Below are 12536 nucleotides of genomic sequence, written 5' to 3'. Positions count from 1 at the left end.
GCAGGAATGGACTTGCTCTTAAAGCATTACGGGAATTTTAAGGGGGAAAAATATCTAGTGAAAACAAAGCCAGAGATTATTAAGAGGACAATCCTTCTGAGTTGGGAAATCTTCTCTCATGGTTATTTTTAATGTTTCCTGCTCTGCTAAAAATTAGCACAGGGGTCGGAAGGAACCCTGCAGTCAAATTTTGACAAATTCAAAGGGCTGCCTTTCCATCTCTGTCTCTGTGGTTTCAAAAAAGGGTAGAATTTTATATTTCAAGGAATGAACAAAAGAGCATGGCAATATTTTAGTATCCCTGCAAAGGGCTCTGGGTCATCTGCAGCACAGGCAGGGACCAGGGACCATCCCTTCCTATAGGCCAGGCTGTAAATCCTCACAGGCAGAACAGTGTCTGCTGGCCATGTGGTTCCTCAGCACATTTTTGTGTGAGAAGAAAGCTCTGGCAAAAGCTGTGGCCAAGCACGCCCTGCCAGGCCTGTCACAAGGAAAGTGAAGGAAGGCAGCCAGGTTGCTGTGGCTGCTCCCAGATTCCCAGCTGAAGGGAAAGGGGAGAAAAGGGACTGAGAAAAAAAAAATGAACTGAGTATTCTAAATAGCAGCTGAGAATCGCTGGCACTAACTGTGAATAAACTGAGTCCAAGAGACTTGCTCTGGGATGTCACCTCCTCCCCAGTTACTGCTACTCCTCCTTTTTCCCTGAGGTCCTCAGTGCAGAAGGATCAGAAGCCGTTACAAAATAAAAAATTTCCATACAATACCATCATTTGTCTTTCAAATGCACTTAAATTACTGCATTTAAATACATGGTTTAATTTATTATATTTTATGGTTTATTTTTTATCATTATTATTTATAATGCTAAATAAATTTATTATTACATTCAAAAACTTGTGAAGAGTATGAAATTGGTCATACAAGGAATTACTCCAAGCACACACCACTCACTGCTGTGAGCTGGAGGAGTCCTGGGCAGGGGCCTCCTACTTCATCAGCCTGGATTTCTGGGTCCCTGGTGTGAGACCCCAAAAATCATATCAGTCTGCAGCATGGCAAAACACTGGAAACATTCCTACCCGAAGTTGTCATGTTTAAGCATTAAGATCACTTATATCACAATAGTTTCATGTTTAATTTTATATATAGCATGGTGGGCCTCACTGCAATGGGATGGGGTTGCTACATAACAACACTGCACTTAAAAATAAATATTATTTTTAAGTGATGAACATGATTATCGACAAACCTTTGCTATCAATTTTCTTTTTCTTTGTTTGAAAAAAGCTATTTCAGCATTGTCCAACATAAATTCCCCTTTATTCCATGACTACATACAAACTAGAAACCGACTTTTACATTACTAGATGATAGTTTTAGCATAGTTTAAAAAAAAAATCCAAAACCAAACAGCTTCTACAATTTTCTTACAAAACTAAACAGCAGCATTGATGAGACATTATTTTTAAATCCTTGCAAGACTAATTATTTCCATTTGGAAACAATTTATGCATGCAGGCCGCATCCTGCATGGCCTCGGAGCCAGGCTGTCCTTGTCGGCTCAAAAACCCCATTTCTTTTTATGAGGAAGGGCATTTAGGGGTTCCCCCAAATCCAATCTCCCTGCATGTAAGATCCAATCTCAGTCCTGTGGAAATCCCAAAGATGGGGCTGCTCTGGGCAGCGGGATGAGCGAGGCCTCCTCACCCACAGAGGCCCGAGCTGCAGCAGCTCTCGCTCCTCTGCCACCTTCCTTTCCAAAAAGGCCACCTGAGCACACCCCAGGCACTGCCCACACCATCTGGCAGGGCTCAGCATCACCAAACCCTCAAAGGTTCTGAAATATTTCTTCAGAGGGAGCTGTGTCCCACAGCCCAGGCTGCCAGCAGTAAATCCCCCAGCAGAGGTGCCAGGTAAACAATACAGAGCAGCCTGATAAGAGCCAAGCATGTGTTAACAAGGCAACAACCCCCCCTCAGATCTGTGCTCTATTCCAAAAAATCTGTCCACAGATTGCTGGGAGGCCTCTGCCCATTCTTTGATGGAAACGGAGCAGAAAGGAGCAGTAATTTGCTAAAAACTTCACCCATAATGCAAACCAGACAGCTCTGCAAGAGAGCAGCCACCTCGGGGGCTGTGCAGAGCCAGCCTCTGCAGGGAGAGCCCAGCTCCCTCCCTTCCACAGGGCACCAACATGCCAGCACTTCTGAAAGCCTTGGGAAAGAAACAAACAAACAGACACAACCAGAAAACCAAACCCAAGCTCTATCCTCAGAAAGCTTTTGGGGCAGCACTGGGCTCTGCCCACTGCTCATCCTCTCCTTTGCATTGCTAGCCTGAGCTCGCCAGAGTGCTTCAATTCCCAGCTGTCTTCCAGACATGTCAGCCACATTCTGCAGGGTTTCAAATGAGATAAGGGACCTTTCTCCCTGCAGGAGCTGCCTCTTCCTTAACCACAAGATGTGCTGCCTTCTGTCTGTGCACAGAGCTTCCTCTTTGTTCTGGATGTCTTCTCAAAGATGCTCAAGAAAAATGTCTGGAATCAAATCTAGCACTGACTGGTCCAAAGGGGTGAAAAACAAACACTTGGCTGGAGCTGCACAGGGCATTGCTAAGGTTTTTGAGAGAGGTCCCTTGGAGATGCCAAAATAGACACAGTTTGTTCACTTCTCCCAGCACAGACTGTGGCTCCTGGGCAGATATGCCAGATCACCATTTCAGAGGGAAGAACGCACTCATCTGTGCATCACATTGTACCAGTTCTCTTCCAAAACAGCAAAGGACTCTCATGGAAGAAAGAGTTCCCCAGCTTCCCCCAAATTTCTGAGGCTTAAATGAGTTCCATGTGTTCTGCCCAACTGCTTTCTTCAAGCATTTGATATCCAGTTGGGCTTTGGATATATTTTTTTTAATATTCACCTATGAGAGATGTGATGGCCTCTGAGTTGGGAATACAATTTTTAAGTAGGTAAGTAATTTTGGAAGAATGTTGGCTTTATAAACAAACACTTCAGCAGCTTACTGCCTTTATAGTCCTGCAACACCAGTGTCATTGACAGCTTCTGTTTGGATTACCTCTCTTTGGTGGTTAATGAGAAAAACTCAAGTTTTCTTAATTTTGCTCTGCCTAGACACCAAGCCTCTGTACCGCAGGGCTGGATCCAGACGCACTGGAAACAGAGATTCAGACCCACTAGCTGCACTCAACACTCAAAGCAGGAAAACAGAGGAAAAGCTGCATGAGAAGGCAGAAACCTCTCTCCTCTCCTCTCCTCTCCTCTCCTCTCCTCTCCTCTCCTCTCCTCTCCTCTCCTCTCCTCTCCTCTCCTCTCCTCTCCTCTCCTCTCCTCTCCTCTCCTCTCCTCTCCTCTCCTCTCCTCTCCTCTCCTCTCCTCTCCTCTCCTCTCCTCTCCTCTCCCTATCCCTATGCAGAACCACTGGAATCACAGAGGATAAACAAATGCATCTGCAATTTGTCTATTGGGTAGGATATAAGACAACTTTTTATTATCCCCATGGAAGAATTACCTCTAAATCAAAAGGAAAATAAACTGCTGCCATGAAGAACTGGTCATCACAAAATCATTGGTGCTTGCACATCAGAGAGCCAGCAAATGGATGTAGCAGGAAAAAATGCTGGATCTGCTTCCCCTGTTTAAAGAGGTTTTCCCTCTAGGCAAATAATTACTTGAATTGGCCACAAAACTGATATTAAAATAAAATGAAAAAGACTGGAACTACAAAGTTTGTCTTGTAAAATGAATGTTTGTTACTTCTGTCTTTTGGGCTCTTACTGGGAGAAGTATGTGTGCAAATGACTTCACACACAGGAGACACTCCTTGAAGTCTGAATATTTACAAGTAAAACATGAGAACAAACACAGGACTGAAACCTAAATTACTTTATGACTTGATTAGCCTAGCTAAGAAAACTAAATACCTCACCAACAGAAGCCTTCAAACACACCACACAGTGCTTAAAAGGATCCAAGTCTAGTAATGCATAATCAGCCAAAACACCCATGCAATACACCACAGGCAGCTGTGCCCATGCACAAGCTACCACCCAAGGTCTGGAAAGCAACTGCCTACTGCAAAAAACCAGGAGAATTTGGGGTCCACAGAGCCCGTGAGGTGTGGCCACATAACATGGCCTCCCATATGTCACATGGGGTTTCTGGCAACCCTCCTGAAGGGTTAAAATACTGCCTGCTGCTCTGGTCTGACACAGAGCAATCCCAGAGCTACACAGGGCTCCTCCAGCCACTCTCCCCGGCTGCACCTCCAGCACACCCAAGCAGCACTTTGAGACAATTGCATAGGTGGAGGCGACTAATCAACACATCAGGCACTTCAATTTTAAGCTACGCCCATAGTTCTCTTGTAAAAGTAGTTTGTTATTAAAGCCACATGTGGTTTTCTGGTGCTGCCATTTCCAAAATGCCTGGTTAAGTGCATGCCTTGGAGCTTTCTGGTAAAAAAGGAACCACAACGGCACAGAGGAGCTGCCACCAGGAAGAGGCTAAGGCATGTGTTCCTCATTTCCCACACATCATCCTGTCTGCATTCATATTATATTTATGGGTTGTACACAAAAAGCTTGCACAGACTTTCCCTAAGTTGCCTACTAACTGAAATGCTTAATTGCTGAGGGGAGAAAACCCCAGACTCCACTGTTTATGGTCAAGGTCCAGAGCTGTAACCAAAGTCACTGTTCCAGTGCTTCACTGTGCTGGGTTTTTATGTCAGGGAACCATCTCCCCTTCTACACGTGCTTCTTCAACCCCACTCACAGACATCAGCCTAGAAAAACACATTTGGCTTCACTTTATGTCTTGAAAATTAATTAAAACCAGAGTTTTGCCATCCTTACCAGTTGATTTCTGGCTTATACATTACAGCTGACTTCAGTGGATAGATCTGGATTTACAATACTGCAGCCAAAGGAAGATATTAGCTCACTGTCCAAGGCTCCCAAAATAAAAGTTTCTGAAGATGCTGACCTGCTTAGCTCCAATAGTTCCTTAGTGTGAGTTGGACTACAAATATGTGAGAATGGCCTGTACAAGAGTATCTCAATTCCAACAGAGCAATTATTTCCCAAAATGAAAAGCCAGCATTGAGCCAGCGATGTCTGTGTCTTGATTCTTTTTTACCCTAAGACCATTAATGGATTATATTGGTGCAGTTACCTGTCATTAGAAAAGGACACTATTAGTCACAGAATGATGGAATGGTTTGGTCTGAAGGAACCTTAAAGACTGTCTAGGCCCAGCTCCTCTGCCATGAGCAGGGACACCTTCCACTATCCCAGGTTGCTCCAAGCTCCATCCAACCTGCCCCTGAACACCTCCAGGGAAGGGGCACCCACAGCTTCTCTGGGCAACCTATGCCAAGGTCTCACCCAATATTTCTTCCCAATATCCCATCTAACCCCACCCTATGTCAGTGTGAAGCCATTCCCTCTTCCTGTCACTCCAGGTCCTTGTAAATAGTTCCCTCTCCTGCTCTCTTGTAGCTCCTTCAGGTACTGCATGGCTGCAATTAGCATGTCCCAAAGCCTTCTCTTTTCCAAGCTGGAAAATCCCAATTCTCTCAGCCTTTCTTCATAGCAGAGGTTCTCCATTCCTCTGTTTATCCAGGTGGCCTCCTCTAGATTCATTCCAACAGATCAGTATCTTTCCTGTGCTGAAGACCGAGCTGAATACTCAATGCTGAATTATTTTCAGTAACAAGCTTCATTACTTCTAAGCAGGCAGAGAATGATGCCTTTTCTCCCTGCCTTCTCAAAAGTTTCCCACTGCTGCAAAGAGATGGGCAGGATGATGCCTGCTGTCTTCCAGGCAGCACACAAGTGATTAACAAAATTCAGGAGGCAAACATTATACACAGGAGGGACAAAATGAATAACACACAGCTCAACTAAAAATAAATCCTAGTATTCTAAGGGAAATGTATAAAACAAGAGACAACCCTGTTTCATATCATACTTTTCTTCTGCAAAGCCTCTTCCCTACTCTGCTTTCTATTAATGAAGACATGCACATGAAGTAATTCCCCTCATTAATCAACTTCATTCTTTTGGTTTCTTCCCACTTGAAGTGACAACCCTGCATTTGGGATGTCACGTAGTGATGTAGCTGAGACTGATTTTAGGGATGAATAGTAGAGGCAGATGAAACTCTTAAGAAACAGAGAGTTTGGCTTCAAAAGGCCTCTCCAGTAAATGGAGAAGAGAAGGGAATGGGTTCTGGTGAATCACAAAGACAGCATCTCACTGGGAAAGAAGAGAAATATCATATAGGAGAACAACTCAGTAGTTTGAAGGCAAGTATAGAATCATCCCTGCATGAGGCAGAGAAAGAGATGGGGGCAAGACTGCTAAGAGCACTGCACAGCCATTGCTTAAAACCAGAGAATCATTCAGGTTGGAAATTACCTCTAAGATCATCAAGTCCAGTCATTAACCCAGCACTGCCAAGCCCACCACTAAATCAAGAGCCACATCTTTTAAATCCCTCCAGAGACAGTAACTCCACCACTTCCCTGGACAGTCTGGACCAATGCTTCACAACTCTTTTGGTGAAGAAATGTTTCCTAATATCCAATTAAACAGCTGTGCAATGCAGAGCTCCTCCTCTCTGAGAGGTCAGCTCAAAGCCTACTCTCAGTTCAGCTTTCCCATCTGCTCATTTTCTCCTTTTCCTCCTGCCCAGATGCAGCAGCCACAGCCCCACTGCACCAGCCCCCTCCCAGCTTCACCAGGACAAATGACCCCAACACGCTGTCAGCACATCACGTGGAGAGGAACCACTCCACAGCAGGGATGGTCCTTGCCTCAGGAAGCACAGCTCGGGACATGTCCCAGGGGATCCTGTCCCAGGGGTCCCAGGGCCTGGTCCTGCCCAACAAGAAACACATTTCCATCATCATGGTGGCTGCACATCTGCTTTTGTTCTGCTGCCCTCGTGCAAACCTGAGCACAAGGCAGCTGTATGGCAGCATGGCTCCTGTCTCACCGTTGGCATCAGAAAAGCTTTTTCCCTTAATCTGCCCCCAGTATCAAAAGTTAAACTACTCTCTAGAAAGTCTTTGTCCTGTCAAATCTGGCTGAAATGGGCCAAGTTCAAATGTTACTGGGGAAAGAGAAGACAGACCCATATAGCCCTTACACTGAAATTCAGGCTGAGGTATGTGCTGTGATCCATAATTAGTGGGATGTCAAAACCAAATCAAACAAGAGCAGAAGAGCAACAAATCTCAAAATCCTTCATAGCTGTTATGACAATGTTAGTAGGATATGCCATAGGGTTAAAAATGGAAACTAAATCCACTAGGGGCTTTCAAAAATAATAATAAACTTACAGAACTTCATAAAGAAAAAAAAAAAACCTGTTCCTGCTGTAAAGTTTTATTGTAAGGCCCAAACCTCTCCTCCTCAGATGTTAAGTATAAAAATATTGAAATCATCTCATGGAAGCTGTTTTCTCTGTCAGCCCCATTTCCAGAGCTCTGGATCACTTCATCCCCTTACAGCTTCCTTTGCTTGCAGCTCAGTTATAAACTAGCAGCTCAAAGCACTGCTGGCTGAGGGATGCATGTGTCACCACACACCACTTAATATCCACCTTCTACCTCTGCATTTTCACCACATCCACCCACTAAAACAGCTCAGTTTATTTGATCACCCTGAAGGGAACTAAATAAGTAAATTCATTTGAATATGCAACTGGATTTAATAAAACCTATCAATATCTTTCTGCTGAATAATACTCCCAAGCCAGCTTTATGTTCAGTTTCCTCCTTCTTCAGGGATGCATCGTGCTTTGGAAATAAAATTATCCTCACCTCTTTATCTAATAAAGTTAATTAGCACAGCCACAGCCATGTGGCTGGTTTCAAAGTTAGGATAAGACCAGCCCACAGCTCACCTGCACTGCAGGTCCTGGGAGTAAGAGAAGAGGAGAACCCTTATGGTGATGTTAATGCCATTTTCCCAGGGCAGATGTGGCAGCAGAGTTGAGGTCATTCCCTGTCCCTGACACCGTCCAGAAGTGCTGGAGCATCACCAAAATCCCTCTCCAGGAGCTGGGACAGGCAAGCTGCCAGGCTGCCCATGGGGACAGTGGTGATGCTCTCTCCTAGGGAACAGTCCCTGTTTCCTCCCAGAGTTTCTGGTTTTCGGATTTCTGCAACTGAACCACATGACTGAGACAGCAGAAGGGACAAACCTGCCAAGGGCACTGCTAATCCAGCAGTGTTTGCCACACCCCACAAGGGCAAAAAGCCACCCTAAAAATGACAATAAACAGCCCATTAGAGTGAAATTTCACATCTTAACTTCTTATAAATTAAACTCTTAATTTCCAACAGACCCCTGAGGCATCTGTACAACCTCCTGGCTCCAGCATCTCTGGGGCTGCTGCGGGCAGGTGCCACCTGAGGGAGACAAACCCCTTCCCCGGACACAGAGCCCTGCTCACCCACAGCCTCCCCTCGCAACAAACTTCATCTATCCTCATCATTTGGGGAGTCCCAAGTACTTTCATGTCAGGGATGCAAGGGCAACACAGGCTGGTTCTGTGAAATTAACCCCATCTCCCACCTCTCAATTTCTGGGGAAATGTAGCAGCATTTCCCCTGAACTGCAAATTCCCCTGGATTTCCTTTCCAATCCTTTTCTCTTGAGCTCCCTGACACACATAAAACTCAATAAATGTTTCTATGGTTTCTGGGCACTCAAGGGGAACCAGGCCAGGGCACGTGGTGGTGGAGACAAGCAGGGAGTTTTCCTTAACACACTCATTCAGGGGAAAAAAAAACAAACTAAAAAACCAAAAAACAACAGAAGAAAAAAAAATAAAAGAAGGGAAAAAAAAAAGAAAAAGGGGCATCAACCACAGGAAGGAGAAGGCTAAGAATAGCCAATACACTCTTTCCAGAGCAACAGGCAGTGTAGAATTCACCACATCAAGTCAAAAAGCAGGAGCAGGGATGGAAACTCTCTCTCCATGCCTTGAACATGGAGAATTTGCATTGTTTTTTACCAACCACTTACACCAAGTCGTGCTTGGGAGTGGCTCCCTGATGAGCCACTGAGCCCCCTGGAGCTGGAGCACTGTGGCCATCCAAGGGCATTGAGGGGAGCCAGCCAGGAGGCTGAGTTTGGGATCTGCCAGAACAAGGACTCCCTTCCTCTGCACATCCAGCAGGACAGTTCTACACCACGGAAAAATTTTGGACATGGGAAAATGAGGATCTATCTCAACATCTGGGGCTCCTTCCCCAGTATCACCTCTGACAGTTCTAAGTGGGACAAACTCCAAAGCCTTCACTCACTTTGCAGTCCAGTGAACTCTTAAGCAAGAGCATGAATACAACCACTGAAGGGCTCAAGTATTTAATCCCTATAAACATTAAGGGAGATTATTGCTCAGGTTTTTAAATTTTAGGGCTGAATTCCTCAAAAGCTATTGCTAATGAAGAAAGAGAGGAGGGAATAAGTGAAAAAAAAAGCAGCTTAAAACAGGCAAGGAGAATCAAACGTCATGGAAAAAAGCTGGAGAGGACCACAGGGTGCAGATTAGAAAAGAATAAAAATCGAAGGAGTAGTGGAGTTACCGGGTAACCATCACGTCCTGACTGCCCCTGTGGGGGGGAACAAGGGAGACAAGTCAGTCAATGCACCTGCAGTAGCTTGACATCACATAGCAGCAGGCAGGACACGGGGCCATTGGCTCTCCAGACAGCCCTGGCACTAAACTCTGGAGAAACCTCTTGGGGCAACTTTCCTATCAGAGAGGTCGCACCTACAGTGTATTGTCCCTGGATTTTGATCTCCTGCTCCCCTTTGGCTACTTACCACGGGTTTTACCAACTTGCACCCATCCCTGCTGCCTGTGCTCAGCCCCTGCTGCCCCTGAAACCACAGACATGCATGGCACACTCTGGGTCCTGGCCATAAATCTGCCCTGGGTGGGGGTACCAAGAGGAAAGAAAACACCTCAGTGCTGGGGAGAGGTTGTGGAGGCTGCAGCTGCTGAGCCAGCAGCCAGGACAGCAATCACTGAGCTTCAAACTCCTGTTACAGCACTTGACTCAGTGAAGGTTTACCCCTCTAAGATCCATTAACTTCCTTGCAGGATGCAGTTCTTCCAGCTCACATCTAAGCTTTGCTTTATTTGCAATGAAGCAGAAAGCACAGCTGATGCTGGGGGGGAACAGCCCTACTGAAGTTCCTAGTAGCAGCTGCAGGACCAGCAGAATAAAACACAGCCCATTCAGGCTATTTCACCTTCCGTGCTCTCCTGGGGAGTTCCCAGAGGCGTTTACAGCCCGAGGGGCTGTTAACCATGCCGTGAGCTACAGCAGAGCCTGCTGCAAGCCAGACCCACGGCAGAGTCCCGGGAGCTGTTGAGTATTGGCTGGTACACAAAGAAGCAGCGAGGTGAGTGAGTATGTGTGCAGCAATGTCATCTGCTGCCATAAACACGGGCTGTGTCAGCGTGCTGCGGGTGCAGTCAGTCAGGCTTTTCTCATGGCATGGAACAGCCCCGGCAGCCCCTTCACACCAACCACAGGGGCTCTGCTCTCCCTTCTCCTAAGCAGCCCTGCAGCTGGAATGGCTCCTGCAGCACTCCTGATCCATCCAGAAACAGCACTGACTTCAGCAACCGCCTGTGTAACCAATTACAGTCTTGGGATAAAGGGTACAGGGAGGTTTTTATGGAGATGTATGGCAGTGGAGCACACACAGATAAATAGGAAACACTTGGAACGCCCTGCCCTCGCTTGCTGGTGAGTTCCCCAGCCAGCACACTAACACATAAAGTGTTTGCTAATATCTGTGACTGTAAATGTTTAATTACGGTCTGTGGTAAGTCTATATTTCAATTGTAGAAATTTCCTACCCGGCATGTGATTTTAATAGTCTCCAAAACAGAGGTTTTATAGCATATCTGAGCAGAGTACCCCTTACTTACGACAGGACAATCAATCATCCATCAGCCACAAATCCTGTACCACAAATTCTAATAATTTTATATGCATAACTAACTTATGACAGCCAAAAGAATAAAATAGCAGAACAACTGCTACTAGGGAACAACAGAATTGGGGATACAGTTAGAGCAGTGTAATGCTGTACATGTAAGAAGTAATCAATTCCTTCTGGCCTAAATAAAGAAACAGAAGAAACTAATAAATGAATACTGTTGAAATAAAATAATATTGTGGTTCTGTGGGTTCTAGGACTTACTTTATATTATGCTTAAAGAAGTCTCTGGCAAAGGCTACTTATGCTAAAAAGCAGGATTAAAAAAACCCAAAACCAATCAGCCAACCAACAAATCCCACCCCACGCAAAAATTAACTAAACCAGGAGTTGTCTTTCAATGAAGGGCAAGGGGAGAGGAAAGGAAAAAAAGTCTTGTTTGTGTTAAATCCCCCCTGTGCTCCGTTTGCAATTCAATAGTGCCGTGGGAACCAGGAAATGAAACCAACTAGAGACAAAGAAAAATTAATAGTGCACCATATGTTGTCTGTGTTGGATCGCCATAATAAACGTGACCAGACAGCACACGTGAGGCAGCAACACACCCGGCTGCGTGTGGGCTGATAAGAGCCTCTGAGCACCACCAAACAGCTACACAAACCCATTTCAAACTAGCCAAGGTACTTCAGTCAGTCAAGGGGGAATGTCCCTTAAAGGTGTATATAAGGAGCTTTAAATAGGCAGTATCCCAGTATGCTCTTTATTTGTAATCCCAAATAATCGTTTTGCTTGACCCCCCTCTTAAGTATTTATGTGAAAAAATGAGCTTGAAATAGAAGCAAAAATTCAAAGGGGTGAAAACCCTTAACTAAACCCACAGACAGTGCTGCCAATCCCAGGAGAACAAAAGCTGTGGTGCTGGGACCACTCCTTGTCACCAAAACAGAACTGGAAATTTATTAGCCCAGGAATAGTTGCCAAATTTATTTTCCCTAAAATAAGCCATTTTTAACCCAGTGAGGCTCTGTAGAAAGAGAATAACATGAAGAAATGCCTCTGTTAGTGCAATGACAGACAAGGAAATGTGGCTGCAAACAGCCTAAACCTCTCCGCCTCCTCCTCGTCCTTTGGGGGAGGAAAGGTAGAAAACCAGAAGCACCTAATACCTATAATTTATTTTTTAAATGAACCCTCAGCAACTTGGAGGGCACAAGCAAAACATAAATTTTCACTCCAAAACCAGCAGGAGAACAACAGATTTGGATGTGGTGGCACAGCCAAAGGCACGTCTGAACATTTGAAAGGAGGAGTTGACACATTTTCAACTATTAGCCCTTCAAACAACTATTTCCCCATAAATTTTCTGGTTGCGTTGGTAGGAATGCTCATTATTCTACCCAAGACTTCAAAGAAAGAAGCAAGCAAGCTATGGTTTTCCCTCTAGCCCCCCTTGTGAGGTGACCAAACCCGTATTAAATGCTGGAAACACAACAGATAAGAAAAGCAAGACAGAGCTTTAGAACCAATAAACCCAGCAACATGT

At 45.2% G+C, this 12536-nt stretch overlaps 1 protein-coding gene across 1 annotated transcript in view; it reads right to left on the bottom strand.

The window, feature by feature from the left end:
* Positions 1-12536, bottom strand: part of COL23A1 (collagen type XXIII alpha 1 chain) — a 173249-nt gene that overhangs the window by 27385 nt on the left and 133328 nt on the right. The window contains exon 5 of the mRNA XM_088174022.1: positions 9622-9648. Within this exon, the coding sequence (XP_088030148.1) occupies positions 9622-9648 (27 nt within the window). The remainder of the gene's footprint in view (positions 1-9621; positions 9649-12536) is intronic.

Source organism: Sturnus vulgaris, chromosome 15, assembly GCF_052056855.1.
Source record: "Sturnus vulgaris isolate bStuVul1 chromosome 15, bStuVul1.hap1, whole genome shotgun sequence".
NCBI lineage: Eukaryota > Metazoa > Chordata > Aves > Passeriformes > Sturnidae > Sturnus > Sturnus vulgaris.
Note: the sequence above shows the minus strand (reverse complement) of the source record. Positions and strands in the feature narration are given on the sequence as shown.